Raw genomic sequence first — 16,723 nt, forward strand, 5'->3', positions numbered from 1 at the left:
CCACAACCCCTCTTCAGCTTCTACTAATTTGCCAGAGCCACTCACAGAACTCAGAGAAACAGATTACTCAGTAGGTCACCCATTTGTTATATAGGATATAACTCAGGAACAGATGGTGGAAGAGACTTGCTGGGTGAGGTATGTGGGAAGGTGCACAGGGCTTCTGTGCCCTGTGCAGATGCCCCAGTGTCTCCTTATCTTTATGTGTTCACCAACCTGGACGCTCTCTGCACCCCTGTCCTTTGGGTTTTTATTGGAGGTCCCATCACTTAGGCGCAGTTGATTAAATCACTGGTTGTTGGTGATCAGTTCAACCTTCAGCCTCTCTCCCCTCCCTTGAGGTTAGGGACAGACTGAAAGGTCTAACCTTCTAATCACATGGTTTGTTCCCCTGGCAACCATCCTTAGGGGACTTGGGGGCTTTCCAAAAGTCACCTCAGTAACGTAAACTCAGGTGTGGCTGGAAGGGACTTGTTATGAATATCAAACACCTGTATCACTCTTCTCACTCAGGAATAATTCCAAGGGTTTTAGGAGTTCTGTGCCAGGAATTGGATGAAGAACAATGTATGTTTTTGTTATAAATCACAATATCACATGTACTGTAATAGCATTTTATAATAATTTTTGTAGTACTTAGTAATTTCATAAAGTAAATGTTGAAGAATTAGGTTTAAAAAAGTTAATTCATTAAATACTTAGAGCTAGTTACAATTATTTTGATTCTTGAGTTTAGTAATTTATATCAACTCCCCCAGTGAAAATGCCTCCAGTGATAGTTTTCATGGTGGTGTTTGGATGCTTTTGGTTGTATCTGAATGCTAGGATGAGGCTGAGGGGCTGTGCTGTGTGCTGGGGGTGGGGGGCCTCCGGCATTTCTGGTCATTCAGCATTTCCTCAAAAGCAACTAAACTGATGCTTCATTTATTTAATGATGATGGAGGTTAAAAGTTTATGTGAAAAGTGATGCTCCATGAGGAGTTTTATTTTAGAATCATTGGTTTGGTCCTAAGACAAATTCTGCCTCAAGGAGGAGAGTGTTTATCAGGTGTGTTCGGTTCTTGAAAATGCCCATGAGAACCATTTCGAAGGAGTCAAGCTTGGCTCTTACCTGAGGACACCAACCTGGCCTTGTTTCACCTCCTCTCACTTCTCACTTCCTTTCACCCTCCAGGAGGGGAGTGGTGCTTGGTGCTGGCTTGGGGGCTGCTCCTCTAGGCCCCCCAAGCAAACATTTAATGAATTATTAGATGCCAGGGGTATATGAAATGCCTTTTTTCCCTCCACAAAGTTGGACCAATGTGTTGTGACCATTTTATCCATATTAAATTTTCTTTGAAAACTTTTACTGGGCTGTTAATATTCTTTGTATGCATGTATTGTCATCCATTGCCCTGTTCTTCGGCAAGTTCTTTCCAGTTTTTTATAATTGCTAACAGTCTAGAAACTACTTTTCTACCTTGTTGAATAATTACTAAGGATCAGTTCCTCCTAGTGGAATTGCGGGCTGCCAGTGGCTCTCTGTTTGGGGTTGCATCCTTCACAAAGCAGATCTCTGCTCTGGAGCATGGCTGGGTCTGGGGATCAGGTGTGGTACGTGCAGGTGTGTGAAGGAAGAGCTGGGGATGATACACATTTTAACAGACAGCACTTTGAGGCCCCTGATTCTTGAAATACTTGCCTAAAATAAATCTTTTTTCTTAAATAGGATAAGGAGGCATTACAGCAACAGCAGATGAGTAACTTGCTTCTGGTGTCCACATTGCAATCTAAACTAGATGAGGGCAAATGCTCTGTGCTTCCTGTGGACAGCTGCCCTGAGGGCCCAGAAATCCAGTTAGAGGCCATGCAGAGGGCACTCCTTCAGCGGGAGAGTGAGGTAAGGGGAGGGGGAGAGAATGGACGGGTGGTTTCCTCTGTTCATTGCCTGACCCATGCATCCACTGCATTGCTGTGTAAGTGGCAGGATGTCCAAACAATACATCAGGTGGGTTTGTAAATATTGCGTATTCTTTGTAATGTTAGCATTTTTATATGTTATGAGATAGTAATAACTTTTGTCGGCATGCACTTTTAAATCCTTTAGTGTGATTTTAATAATTATTGAATCAATTATAGTATTAGGTAATTTTTAATATTTACCTTCCTTTGTTTCACCAAAAGGTTTTGGACTTAAAAGAACAATTAGAAAAGATTAAAGATGACTTAGTTAGTAAAAATGAAGAAGTACTGCATCTGAACTTAAAATTAGACCTGCAGAACAACCACACTGCCATCAGTGTCAGAGGACTACAAGAGGAGAATGCTAATTTGAAGGTATAGTGAACAGACCCACTGACATCTAAGTTTCTGTTGGTTATGTAAGTACTGCAGCCCAGCGTGGAACCATCATTTACGGGGAGTGGTGGGTACCTCAGGCCTTCGCAGGAGACATGAGGCTTCCTTCTGAAGATAGGACCCTACTCTGGCAGGTGATTTCAGGAAGTGCCTGACTTCATTTTGCATTGAGATTGGCACCTGGGGCAGCTCAAGAAAGTGTAGTGGAGGCAGCTTCTAGGAATTATGGGTGGAAAAACCAGAGTCACCTTGACGGTGAAGTTCACATGCTTTCACCTCCACAACGGACTCTTGCTTTTGGTTTGCAGTGCTGATGACAGTCAAGTCTTTTGAAGGTTGCTTGTTGGAGTTAGATTGTAGGAGAATCATTTCCCTGACTGCTGAGGAAATAAATCATAACTTGAAAACGATAGCCACTACCAGGCTGCCTGCTTTAGAGGCAGTGACATTTAGTAAATGGTCACTCATCGTCATTCTTCCCAGCTCAGGATGTAAAAAAGTCTGCTTTTTAAAACTTTCTCTCTTATCTTAATGCAATTGTGCTTTTCAAGCAAAAAAGAAAAACAACCTGTATATAGTGGACATGATAATCAAAATTGTAAAGAAAACATAATCACCCTGGCTGGCATCACTCAGTGGTTAGAGCGTTGGCCTGCGCACTGAAGGATTGCAGGTTCAGTTCCTGGTCAAGGGGACCTACCTGTGTTGCAGGTTTGATCCCGGCTCCGGTTGGGGCACCTGTGGGGGCAACCAATTGATGTTTCTCTCTGCTCTTTCCCTCTTCCCTGCCTTCCGAAACTCCTAAAAAATCAATGGAAAAATATCCTCAGGTGAGGATTAACAACAACAAAAAGAAAGCAATCTTAAAAGATGGCCTTGAAATATATTGAGTTTAGAAACATGGCCTATGATGCCAGTCTGGCAATTGTTTGAGTAGTGAACTGATAGCATTGAAAGAAATTCTAGGAGCTATGTCATTTGTGCTTAATCCTCCCAAAGGTCTCAGTTGCATAATTTACAGTATCTTTGGTGAAAATGGAGTTTTAGGGCAATCCTAGAACCACTGCTTATCTTCTCAGTGGGAATTCATCCTTAATTACTAGATGAGCATGTAAGAACAGGCTTTACTTGCTTTTTGGTGGTTGCTTTAAACAAGTTTCCTGGAAAAATGCCAGGAAAACCAAACTGATTTTAGAAAACCAAACTAATATGTCACTTTAAACAGTACTTTAATAGAAGAACATTTTCAAATTGAGTGTATTTGAAACTACAGTCTTATTTATTAGTACATCTGCAAGGCCTGGGGACTGTTCTCATAGTAATGCTTTATTGGCTTCACTATTTTTATTATTATCATTTCAACAGGCATTTCTGCAAAACAAAGAAAAGGAGATACTGTGTATGAGCGAGCAGCTGGAGGCGCAGCTGGCTGGGATGGGAAGTGGTGCTCTCAGAGAGGTAGGTGTTCCTTTTGGCCCTGAAGGCATCTTAGGCATTAAATTCTTGGTAGTTTGTAGGTGTGACCTCAGATCAACAGAGATCTCTGGGATGACACTGCGTAAAGTTTATAATGGCTTTTTCCATTAATTTTGATGGAGAGGATAAGGACAGTGGTGGCAGAATAAAAAGGAGTTTTGTCTACAGTTTTTTATGTCTCCAAATTTTAGTGACAGAGGCTATTGGGATATTAATGATCTGTGTTGGTATTTTACATATTTGGCAAAATTTAAGAATATTATTTTATATTTGAGGAATATTAAAACCAGCAATTTTTAAAATTTTATTTTTCAATTATATTTGACATACAATATTTATTGTATTAGTTTAAGATGTACAGCATAGTGATTAGGCATGTATATACCTTTTGAAGTGACCCCCCTGATACGTGTTCTACCCTCTAGGTCCATCCATGTTGTCACAGAACTCAGCACCTAGGTGGGGAATGGGTAAACCAAAACTGGTGTGAGGGTCTCGCCTTGCACTGGGAAGTTGTCTTTTGCTAAATATACAGTACAGCATTCTAATATAGTAAGTGTGGGTGTAATGGATAGCTGATATTATCCAAACCAAAAGTTAATCAGTTTTCTTCTTTTGTTTTAACCATACACTAGATTTGAATACGAGTTTAAAGTAATTGTTAAGTAGTACCAGTGAAATCAAGAATTGTTATGAAACCCTCAAATTAAAAAAAAAAAAATTTTATTGATTTTAGAGAGAGAGAGAGAGAAGGGAGATGGAGGGAGAGAGAGAGAGAGAAACATGCATGAGAGAGAAACACTGATTGGCTGCTTCCTGCACGCCCCCTAATGGAGTTCAAGCCCACAACCTGGGTATGTGCCCTGATCAGGAATCAAACCAGCGGACCTCTTGGTGCATGGGACGATGCCCAACCAACTGAGCAACACTGGCTGGGCAACCTCAGTTTTTAGGAAGCAAAACATTGGTTGATTGTTAACTAGAATAAAAATTGGTTAGAATATTTAAATTTTTGGTCACTACTGGTGATGTGACCTTAACAGAATGGAGTTTGGAGTCATATTGACATGGATTTCAATACTCATTTTCCACTTACTGTCTTTGTGGCCTTGGCAAGATATTTAATATCTAAGTTTTAATTGTCCCTTCTTTAAAATAGGAATAGTAACATTACTTACCTTAAAATTGTTGAGGATTAAGTTAAATAGTGGGAGCAGTTACTATAGGTGAAGTAATGCAGCATTGTTCAGTGCCTGGTGTGGCATGGTGCTCAGTATAGGGTGGTCTGGGCAACAGCTGAGGTCCCCATGTTCCTGCATGTACACACAGCATGGGGGCAGGTAGTGGGCCTGACTCATTCACATTCTTCATTACGTAAATTCCCTAGCCTGATTTTATCACTTTCCTTCTTCTGTTGTTAGACACCTAAAATCTAAATTCTCCCTTTAGGAAAATCAAATCAGAGTTGTTTAAATATTAACTAAATACACATTTAAAAGGTGGCGAAATACTAGTATGAAGGTGTTGTTGACTGAGAAGTGGGAAAATTAGAGCTTCCTCTGGATTTTGATGGAGGGGCTGAGCGCTGGCAGCTCACGGCAGCCCCGTTTGGAGTGTCTGAACGAGCTGCTTGGCAGCAGCAGGATTTTCCTTTTGAGATACTTAAAGTAGTTGGGGTACAGCATTTTGGTTTTTTTTTTTCTTCAAATAATAACTAACTTGGTGACATTGTTAGTTTGTTCTTACAGCTGTTTTGTATTTCAAGCTGTGAAGCCTCTTTCTGACAACGAATTCAGAGCTGTAAGTTGAGAGGGGGTTCTGAAGTCAATTATGTAGTTTGCCTTTGATACGTGCTCTTTCCGCAGGTTATGTATAGAAGCTCTGAAGTTGAGGAGCTGAAGTCCGTTATTGAGACTTTGCAGGAGAACCAGGATCGGCTGCAGAAGGATAAAGCAGAGGAAATCGAGCAACTGCATGAGGTCATTGAGAAGCTGCAGCGGGAGCTGTCCCTTGGGGGTCCTGCTGAACATGAGCTTGGTGACAGCCAAGCCGAGGACCTCCAGAGCGAGCTGGAGCGTGGGCTCTGCTGCCTGCAGGCTGAGGGAGCCGAGGCCCAGGCCGTGCTTCGGGCCGATCTCCAGGCTGCCCTTGAAGCCAAGGAGGCCCTGAGCCAGCTGCTGGCTGAGCAGGAGTGCCAGCACAGCCAGTCCCTGGAGGCCCTACAGCAGCGCCTGCGGGTTGCGGAGGAGGCTGCTGAGAGGCATCTGGCCCAGCTGAGGTCCAGTGCGACCCTCCGGGAGGCTGAGATTCAGGGCTTGGCCTCCCAGATTCAAGAGTTTGAGGCTGCCCTTAAAGCAAAGGATGCAGAGATTGCCCAGAGGGATTTGGAAATTGAGGCTATAAACAAAAGGCGATCAGCCCACTCCACTGAACTGGAGGCCATTCTGTTGGCCTTCACCTGTCTCCGCCGCACCCTGGAACAGCAGCTCCTGCGTGCCACACGCGAGCCCCCTGAACTGCAGCGGCTCCGAGTGCAGTGTGTTCGCCTCAGCCACCAGCTGCAGGCACTGAACCATCAGTTTCTGAGGTGCCAGAAGGAGCTGGACAAGCAGCAGACATGTGGGGCCCCTGTGCTCCATCGTGTAAAAGGCAACTTCCAGGGACTGGTGGCCAGGAGTGATGAGGCCTCATGTGATGAAGAGTTGGAACAGAATGTGGTCAGCAGGCAGCTAACTGTGGCCTCCCCTGGCCAAGGCAATGATCCACAGGTGGGCCTGGTTCCCCTGTAGTCCCACAGGTGCAGTTTGTGTGCAGAGCTGGGGTGTATTTGCAGGAGGCCCTGACCCAGGCAGCTATTGGCCGAGCACTGGGGCTGGACTGTAGGGAGTTGGGGGTTCTCTTAAGGAAACAGTTCTTTTTCTTACTGTCCTACTCTGTTTCTCTTTTAATTAATGACTCTCCTCTCTGTGTTGGGTAATAGGGGATGTAGTTTCCAATGGGTGGCTTGTGCCTGGGAGGGGAATTGAGTCTGCAGCTCGTGCTCGCCTGGGACCCTGGCCCATTTAGGATCCATCAAACCTCAAGTAAGGACACATGTATGCAGTAAGATTAGATTGGGTCTTGCTGTTTGGACAGTTTTAAACTTATTATTGTTGTAAGTTATTTAAGCTTTTTAAAACACTTCTTTTTTTGATAGGGGACACTCAGTGATGTGGAGTGCAACCTTGTATTAGACGTCTAATGGTTTATCTTTTAACATTTCCAGTGTAAAATGTTTCAAGCTCATTTGTTGCGGGGGGGGGGGGGGGACACATGCTTTAGTTTGTGTTTGAGTAGAACTCTGAGAATTCACCACCTGACCCCCCCCCCCCCCCCCCCCCGTCAGCTCGGGATTCTGTGTCGAGTGGACCCCATTCTACCACAGCTGACACCCTTGCCCTTGGAGCCCTCAGCCTCCAGCACATCTTGACCCGTTGTGGTTTATGAGCAGGCAGCTGGACTGCAGCATGGCTCTGTCTCATGCTTTGAAGCCACCCTGCAGCTAGCCTTCCTGCACTTCTGACGTTATGTGTGTTTTGCATCATCTTTATAGCGTCATCATTGTTTTTTACTCTTGTAGAGTCCAGTGAAAGATGATCTCCAGCCTGCCAAAGCCCTGGTGACGGTAAACCACATGGGTCTCCACAAACAAGACAGTGTGATGTCGGTGCTCACGGTCTGCCAGAGGCAGCTGGAGTCTGAGCTGCTCCTGGTGAAAAATGAAATGCACTTGAGTGCTGAGGACCATGGCAAAGCATCAGGGACAATGAAGGTACATAGGCCCATTTCAGGAGAGAGGGCACAGCAGGCGTGGAGCTGATCGTGGGCAGTCTTCTCTCTGGCATTTTTGCCGAGGTGACACACATACTATGTAGACTGTATACAGTGACATCTGAATCCATCATACTCATAGCTGTTCAAATTTGCTTTGAAATTTCCTGCATGTTTCATTTAAGCATTCTCTAGGAGCTAGTTTTGCTTTGTATTTCCTTATGAATGATAGTGGGTTTCTTTCTTCCTTTCCTTTCTCCTTTCTCTTTTCCTTTCCTTTTACCTTTCCTTCTCTCCTCCCTCCCTCCCTCCCTCCCTCCCTCCCTCCCTCCCTCCCTCCCTCCCTCCCTCCCGTCCTTCCTTCCTTCCTTAAGGGGGTAGAGAGAGTGAAACCTTGATTTGTTGTTCCACTCATTTATGCACTCATTGGTTGCTTCTTGTATGTGTCCTGACCGGGGACCAAACTCCCAACCTTAGCGTATTGGGACGATGCTCTAACCAACTGCGCTACCTGGCCACGGCAGTAATGTGTATCTTTTTATGTGCTTATTGGTCCCTTCTTTGGAGAAATGTCTGTTGAAGTCCTTTGCTCGTTTTAAAATCATTTTTTGATGGTAGTTTCTTTCTATTCCTAATCATGCTGAATGATTTTTATCATGAAAAGGCATTGAATTTTGTCAAATGCTTTTTGTGCATCAATTGATTATGTGATTTTTTTTGTTTATTTTGTTAATGTGGTATATTACATTGATTTTCCTATGTTGAACTACCCTTGCATTCCAGGAATAAACATCACTTGTTTATGGTATATAATCCTTTTAATATGTTGTCAAATTAGATTTTCTAGTATTTTGTCTAGGATTTTTGCATAAATGTTCATAAGGAATATTGGTTTATAGTTTTCATTTCTTGTACTATTTGGCTTTAGTGTCTAGGTAATGCCTCATTGAATGAGTTAAGAGGCATTCCCTCTGCTTCTGTCCTATGAAAGAGACTCTAGAGATTTGGTATAATTTCGTCCTTAAATGTTCGGTAGAGTTCACCAGTGAAGCCTTCTGAACCTGGTACTCCTTTCTCTTCAGTTTATTGGAAATGTTTGAGAAGGATTAATATTAGTTCTTCTTTAAATGTTTGATAGAATTCACCTGTGAAGCCATCAGATCCAGGGCTTTGGTTTGTTGGAAGGTTTTTAAAAAAAAATGTCTTTATTGATTTCAGAGAGAGGAAGGGAGAGGGACAGAGAGAGTTGAAACATCAGTGATGAGAGAGTCGTCATTGATTGCCTGCCTCCTGCACGCCCCCAACTGGGCATTGAGCCCACAACCTGGGCATGTGCCCTGTCCAGGAATGGAACCTCGATCTCCTGGATCATAGGTTGATGCTCAACCACTGAGCCACGCCTGGCCGGGCTGTTGGAAGATTTTTGAATACTGGTTGTCTCCTTCTTTGTCTCTTAGAACCTCTTTCTTGAGATGTTAATGTGAAGTTTAGTGGTAAACTGACTCATACTCAAGCATTCTCTCCTTTGTCGCCTGAGAGACACATGACTGATCATAGAGGTATCAGCATGAAAGGGTTGTTGGGTTGAGAAGTGAATTGTGAGATGGGAGACATTCGAGAACCAAGGTTTGGCTATAGTTACATCAGACAAGATTCTGCCAGCGCAGTTGATGTCCATATGGGGAGACAGACTTGGTACTTTATCTGCGCCATCTGCCCAGAATCCTCTCCAACACTTGCCTCTTAGACACAGAGCTTTAAGTCTTGATTCTGCCTTTTAAGGAAGTTAAAAAATTTGAAATCTTAAGAGTCTAGCAGGACCAAAGGGCTCATTATGGAATCTCTTTCTTAATTGCTCAGTCTCTGAAATTGGCTCATAAAACTGGCTCGGGCAGGCAAATGTTACATGGTGTAATGCAGTTATTTTACTGTTTCATGTTCTGTCTGACCTGTAGGACAAGGAGGAAGAACGGGAAGATCGTAAGCTGTACAAAGTTGATCTCATAACTCAGGTGGAACAGCTTCAAGAAAAACTGAACCGTCTGGTATATTCTATGAACTTCCAGAACACTGAGACAGAGGATTTCAACTCTCAACAGCCACTGGCATTTTCTCCTGTTTTAGAAAACAGTTTGAGAGGTAGTTCCAGTAATGGTGAAGAAACTGACAAATTGTCTCCTGTTGATGCGTTTAATATCAATAAAATCACACGGGATCTAATGGACATTATTGGAAATCAGGATTCATTGATAAGAAATGAAATGCCAAATGTTTCCATAGAAGACAAGGTAGATTTGCAGGATGGGTCACTTTGTTTACAGGGGAGCTTGCCTAGTGACTCCTGTGACTTAACCTATACTGATGAGGCTGAGCCCTTGAAGAATGCACTCAGCACGATGGACCTGTCCTCTTGGAGCTCCCCTGAGGTTGTCAGGAAGGACTCGATGCTCGAGCCACTGCCCAGCCTGCCCCTGACACCCTGCCTGGACACCGTGAGCCAGCACAGCCTGGATACCTCCCTGAGGAATAGGACGAGTCCCTTACTGCTCCAGGCTGACCAATCGGGGCTGCTTTGTTCCCTCAGTGGGTCAGCCACAGTAAAGGCTCCTTGTTCGGCAGAGTCTTCATTGGCCACAGACAGGGCTCCCTGCGCTGACCACGTGCATCATACGGCTGTGGTAGGTTGGCTTCCCCGGGTGCTGTCCTGGTTCAGTGTTTGTATGGTGCCCAGGACCCCAGTGTGTTCCCATGGGACTGTGTCTACATGGCCCATGGTGTCACAGCAGCAGCCATTGTTGGTTCACCTCCTGCAGGCCTGTGGGCTGGGTGTGGGTGAGCTCTTCACAGTCCCTTGGTCAGCTGTGTGTAGGGATGGTTAGCTTTCTGCAGGACTAACCCTAATCCACTGTAATATGAACATGTGACACTTAAGTGACTTTTGGAAGTTTGTGAGATGCATTCGTCCTACTCAGAAATTTACCCCAGGACTATTTCTTAATGCTGACTTTGAGAAGTACAGTCATAAACTCATCTTTGTGTGTGGTTTGCATATGGCTTCTTCATTTAGAATGTTTTTTAGATGTATTTTTAGTTGTAGAGCATATTTAACAGGTTCCACATGTAATGCTAATTAACTTCAAGAACTTTTCAGTTTATTATTTTTGCTAGATTGTTTTTCCTAACATAGTTTTGATATTATGTTTATCTTGAGTTAGATAAAATAAAATTAGGAGATATGTTTTATTTGAAGTATCCATATTCCATTTCATGCAAAAATATTTTAATCTGAAATATTTGCTAGTGACTTCTGTAAAATATTCCTAGAGCACTGTAGGTGAATTTGATTACATTATTAGAGGCGTGTGACCTTATTGTGTCCATTAAGCTTTGAACACTTTTGTTTGAGTTATTTTTTTAAAATATACTTTTATTGATTTCAGAGTGAGGAAGGGAGAGGGAGAGAGAGAGAAACATCAATGATGAGAGAGTCATTGATCGGCTGCCTCCTGCACATCCCTGCTGGGTATTGAGCCTGCAATCCGGGCATGTGCCCTGAACGGGAATCAAACCGAGATCTCCTGGATCCTAGGTTGATGCTCAACTGCTGAGCCACGCCCTGGGTCAGGCTTATTTGAGTTCTTTGTGGGAAGATGATAAATTCATCTTAGAAAGTTTCCATTAGGCAGGTTCAATTCCATGATGTAATGTTATTTTATAACCATTTAAAATTCTGCCTATTTGAACAGGAGAAAGATGTTGAGGATTTTATCATAACGTCTCTTGATTTTCAAGAAAAGTCAAGATCACCTCCTCTTGGGTTAGAAGGAAAAAGCAATGGAAGCGAAAACAGTGAGTTCTTTATCTTTTTAAAAAATTATTTAGTTTTATAGTTTCAGAGACCAGAGAGCATCGAGAATTCCTGTATATTCTCCACAGATCCCACAGTGCTAACACTTACCTTGTTTGCTGTGTGTGCTGCCTATCTTTCTCTTTTGTCTTCATTTCTTTCTGTCTTTTGTGTTTGAATATTCCTTGGCCTGTTTGAGAAACTGGACTACTCAGCAGGGCGGCCTGAACGGCTCTCAGTGCCAAAGGGCCTTGCCATCAGCCCCCTGATGTTCTCCCTGCTCCAAGGTGGCTGCTGGTGGGTAGGAGCAGCCAGAAGAGCTGAGGCTGCTTTTCCATTGGGCACCCCTTCCATTTTTCCAGAGCATGCGCTTCTTAGCCTCCCTGGACTGGCTGAGGGCAGCAGGCCTCAGGAATGGGTTGGGGGCCTACGCTCTTCTGAAAGATTTTGAATTCTGATTTGAGGCCTTCCTCCCATTTGACAGAGCTTCCTTGGAGCCTCTAATTCTAGACCTTGTTCAGGGTTCCCCAGCTCTGATGGCTGATTTTAGTGCTTTTCCTGACCAGACGTCTGCTGCTTTTCCACCTGTTGCCAACCTGTCCTTGCTCTTGGCATCTTCTACCTCCTGTCCTCCCACCCGCTCTCTTTGTCCTCAAGGGCTGGGTTCCCGCCCTGTCTTTATCCTGTCCTTGGGTTTGTGTGTGTCTGTTGTCTGCTGTGCTCACTCTGCAGAGTCCTGCGGGTTGGTTCTGTCTTTTGGGGATGAGGAAACACCCATCTACATCTATGTAAAAATGACTAAGATACCCGTAAGGTTTACATTCAAATCATGAACATTAAGATTTTAAACACACAAAATACACTTTTTCTTTGTATGTAGTTCTCATCTGATGTTTTTATAAAAATATTTTTACCATCTTTATGGTTCATTGATTTTTTTCAGGGAGAAGATTGCATCCGTAGGCCTCTGGGTGTTTTGGTGTCCAGCCTCACATGGCACAGGCCAGTGGGGAGTCTGATGCCCCTCAGCACTCTGCAGAGTGTCCCCAGGAGTGCCTCTGAGAGAATTGTAGTTTTAGACTCTGACATGGTGGTGTGTGTTTTTTTAGGTGATGGCTCTGGGTGTGGAGAGATACTGAACCACAGTTTGGGAGGACTTAAAGCTCCCATTGTTAGTCCTGCAGTACCACCCCCTGCCTCGGGAAGCTTCCGACAGCCACTGGAAGCCATGAAGGAGAAGGAAGTCCACCCGAAGCAAGTTAAGGTAACGGGCGGTAGGCGCAGGGTGAAGTGCATTGGTGGGCTCCATTTCTAGCCCGCTGTAACTGCACCCCATTGGCCTCAGAGTGTTGCACGAGGATCACGCTCTGCTCAGACAGGTCAGCATCAGCTCTGTCCTACCCTTATACCTTATGTAAGTGAGGAGCATACTGGTCCTAACACCAGCTTCTCCACGAGGACAACTCTGGGAAGCTCCCTTCCTCCTCTTGCAGCCTCTTTGGGATGGACATAGATGCCCAACATGAGTGTCCCAGTTCCCCATCACCCTATAATAAAGGACCCTCTCCTGTTCTCACATACCCTGTGGGCAGGGACTCAGAGCATATTGGGGACTGTTTCTCTGCACCCTGTGTCAGGGCACTGGAGGGCCAGAGTGGTCAGTAGCTGACCTGGTGCCATCTGTAGGCACCTTGTTCCCTGAGGCATTATTCATCAGCTGGGACTTGTGTACACACCTCCCTTGGGGCTTCCTCATAGTGTGTAAGCTGCAGCCCCAGGAGAGCCAGGAAAGTGCACGCAGTCTTCGGAGCCTTCATGACTTCTTCGCAGAAGTTGCCCCGAGGCCCTGGCCTGAGCTGCTCTCAGGCTTAGGGGAGGGATGGTATTTACTGTACAGAACAGATGGGATGGCTGAATCATGGAGGTCATCCTTGGAGTGGATTATACAGAAATTCACTCTTTCAAAACCAGTTTCCTGCTGTCTGATGGTTGTGGGGGAGGAAGGTTTGAAAACCTCATAGAACAGCAGGTTCTGCTCTTTGGCACAAAGACCATGCGAGTGTCATGTGGTCCCAGTAAGTGTTCACGACGAAGGCAGGACAATGAATATCCATTCATTGTGCTTTCAAGCTGCTTTTGATTCTTTCTAAAATGTTTGTGCTGTTGTAGGCTTTGCTGCAGATGGTGTATGATGAGAGTCACCACATCCTGGCCCTGTCTGAATACCATGGATACCCCAGTGCACTGAGCAAGGGCGAGCCAAGTGCACCCATCGAGCACTTCCTGAGGGGAGGCCAGGGCCTGTTGGAGGCATTGCCAGCTCTGAGGGGGCACCTGACCCCAGCATCCCAACAGGGAGAGAAGGTACAGAGGTGTTTATGTAAGAGAAGAGAAATAGTGGGCTTAGAGCAACTTGAGGGAATTGTTTTGCCAAGTAAGCAGGGACAGGGAATAAGAGGTGGTCAGTGGTAGCAGGAAGACTGTGATCTTGACTAGCCACTCTCTCACTCATTTCTGGGCACCAGCCTCATGGCAGCTTCTTCTAGGCAGCAGAGGCCTCCAGGAGGTGGCTCTGGGTGCTGTGCCTGAACCCACATGGTCTCTGTGTCCATTCTGCAGCCCAGGAGCCAGGGTGGCCAGGAGGGGGCAGTGCAGGGGCGATGGCCAAATGTGAACCATGTCTAAGGGGAGCCAGCCAACCTGCCATGGGCTTTGGAGGGAGTAGTGGGCAGGACCCTAAGCTGGACCTGCAGGGGAGGAAGTCCAGAGCAGGTGGCTTGAGGGTGGGCGCCTGTGCACGCCCACACTGTGTGCATGCACACACACAACCCAGTACCCCTACTGTTGTAGTCATGTGCTCTGGCGCGCGCACATTGGGGTCACTTCTGGCCTTGGACCTACCCCAGACCCAGGCCTTGTATTGGAAAAAGGTTTGCCTGGTGACTGTTCGACCTTGTTTCACCATCATCATCAATGGTTTTCTTCTCTGCTTGGATGGCAGCATGGGCCTTTCATGCCCTGGATGGTCCTGGGTGTTCATGTGTCTCCTGTCTGGGTGGCCCTTGTTGTAACCTGCAGATGCATCTGTTGCAAACACTGAGCTTCTTTCAGTTGCAGGAACCTTCTGACACCTGCCTTGACTGGAGAGGAGAATTCCTGCAGGTCGTCCAGGATGCATTTGAAAAGGAGCGGGACATGCTGACAGTGCAGCTGCAGCCTCAACTCTGTGGCTCTGATACCAGGGCCCATGGCGGCCTGGTGGAGAGACTGCAGAAGGTGGTCCAGGAGCAGGTAAACTTGGGCCTGGGTTACCCCAGAGCTTACCCCTGTTTTAGCTGACCTTCATGCCCATGACTGAGACCAAGTGTAATACTGCATGTTTCTGCATGAATTCTACAACATGGGAGGAAAGTCATATGCCTTTACCCTCCTTTACACCTCATTCTGTTCTAGAAATAACTGGCCTTTCCTTGAAAGCAAAATCCTTTTCAGGATGCCCAGCCCCAGGTTGTGAGTGCTGAGCCCAGGGTCGGAGGTCTGTGGAAGAGGGCTCGAGTCCAGAATCAGGGCTCACAGTAGGTCAGAGCAGCCCGTGGGCACAGACTAGGCCTGAGAATGAGACCAAGGTGCTGGGTGTGGAGGGTCACTCATTGTCTCAGCGAGTGCATTCTTACCCCAGTCAGGGACTGACATACCAGCGACAGTAGGGGCTTGAGTGTGCAGAGGGTGAGTTGCTCCTGCCTAGAGCCACCAGCACTTGGGACATGCTCCCTTTTCATCCTGTTTCCCCATATGGATGGGCTCCCCCTCCCTTCAGAGCCTTCCTATCTGACTGCTATTCCTCTTTTGCCCCATCTTCAGGGAGACCTGCAGGAGAAGTCCTTGGAGCACCTACGTCAGTCTGACAGGAGCAGCTTGCTGTCTGAGATCCAGGCCCTGCGAGCCCAACTGCGGCTGACGCACTTGCAGAACCAGGAGAAGCTGCAGCAGTTGTGCGCAGCGCTGACCAGTGCGGAGGCCCGTGGGAGCCGGCAAGAGCACCAGCTGCGCAGGCAGGGTGGGTGCAGCCCCTCAAGTTCCTGCCCTGAGAATCGTGCCCACCTGAGGTTCACTTGGTGGGTAAGGTGGCACCTAGGTTAGCCAAGCTCCTCTGAACTACCCATAGCTGGATCTGGTGGCAGGTGACGTCCTGGTTGTTCCAGGTCCCTAAGTGCTGGGACTGTCAGCCTCGTCATTAGAACACTGTGACTGCAACATTTCTCAGTTCATAGAACTCTGTGTAAAAATGGCTCTGAGAGACCAGTCAGGATAGAGGCTTTGCCAGGGGTCCCAGCAGGCTGTGAGGGGGGCTGGTGTCTGAGCAGGTGTGCTGGGTTCCAGCAGTACCACATCTGGGAGGTTCCCTGGAGCTTGCACTGGGCTTAAGTAGCTGTTGTAGTTTGTGCATTTAATTAGATTCTTTGGGGCTTTTTTGTATAGACACTCATGTCACCTGTGAGTAAAAGAATATTTTCTTTTTTTCTTTCCCATCTACCCCCTTCTCTTTCTCACTACTGGTCAGGTCCTCAAGCATGTGGTGAATGGAGTGTCTGGCCATCCTTGTGGCCGCAGGAAGCCCTCCATGTCTTACCCTTAAATAGGACGTTAACTGTGGTCCTTACAGATGCTCTCTGTCAGCTCTGGCAAGTCCCGTCTCAGTTTTGGAAGCTGAATCTGCCTAGTGGGAGCAGTCTTGCATCTTGGCCTTGACCCCTTGTTGTGGTCCATTATCCTTTGTACATTTCTGGGCTGGGTTTGATCATATTTTGCATCTGCATTCCTGAGGGACACTAGTCTGTCGTTTTCTTTCTTCTGGTTTTGGTATTGGAGCAGTGCCAGCCTTGTGGAGGATTGACATCTGTCTATTCCTCTTCTGTTTTCCAGAGGAGTTTTTATAAAACTAGGTTTATTTCTTCCTTGTTTTGGGAGGATTCTTCAGTGAAGCCATCTGGACTGGAGTTGTATCTGTTGGGAAGCATTTAGCATAGGAGTGGCAAGTGGATGGTATTTTAGGATGACCACAGGGATAGTCACACCTGGCCTTTCTGCACCAGGCAAGAAGGGCTCTGAGCGGCCCCCCACATGCAGGTTCATCTTGGTTTAGCTTCAAATTCTGCCTCCAGGGAGACCCCAGATCTGAATGGCTGCAGGGGCCAAGAGGGCTTGTGGCCCACCCTGGGGTACCACGTTGTGTTCGCATGGCCTGTGTGGATC

At 46.1% G+C, this 16,723-nt stretch overlaps 1 protein-coding gene across 9 annotated transcripts in view; it reads left to right on the top strand.

Moving 5' to 3' along the window:
• Positions 1-16,723, top strand: part of PCNT (pericentrin) — an 84,497-nt gene that overhangs the window by 47,066 nt on the left and 20,708 nt on the right. For 7 of the 9 annotated variants that reach the window (XM_081138891.1, XM_081138895.1, XM_081138897.1 and 4 more), the window contains 11 exons: positions 1,709-1,879; positions 2,164-2,316; positions 3,703-3,795; positions 5,679-6,581; positions 7,433-7,624; positions 9,579-10,301; positions 11,370-11,472; positions 12,580-12,734; positions 13,640-13,834; positions 14,582-14,761; positions 15,332-15,527. In XM_081138891.1, coding sequence (XP_080995017.1) covers positions 1,709-1,879; positions 2,164-2,316; positions 3,703-3,795; positions 5,679-6,581; positions 7,433-7,624; positions 9,579-10,301; positions 11,370-11,472; positions 12,580-12,734; positions 13,640-13,834; positions 14,582-14,761; positions 15,332-15,527 — 3,064 coding nt within the window. The remainder of the gene's footprint in view (positions 1-1,708; positions 1,880-2,163; positions 2,317-3,702; positions 3,796-5,678; positions 6,582-7,432; positions 7,625-9,578; positions 10,302-11,369; positions 11,473-12,579; positions 12,735-13,639; positions 13,835-14,581; positions 14,762-15,331; positions 15,528-16,723) is intronic. The other 2 variants (XM_081138893.1, XM_081138892.1) reach the window with 1 other exon arrangement.

Source organism: Miniopterus schreibersii, assembly GCF_964146895.1.
Source record: "Miniopterus schreibersii genome assembly, chromosome: 5".
Classification (NCBI taxonomy): Eukaryota; Metazoa; Chordata; class Mammalia; order Chiroptera; family Miniopteridae; genus Miniopterus; species Miniopterus schreibersii.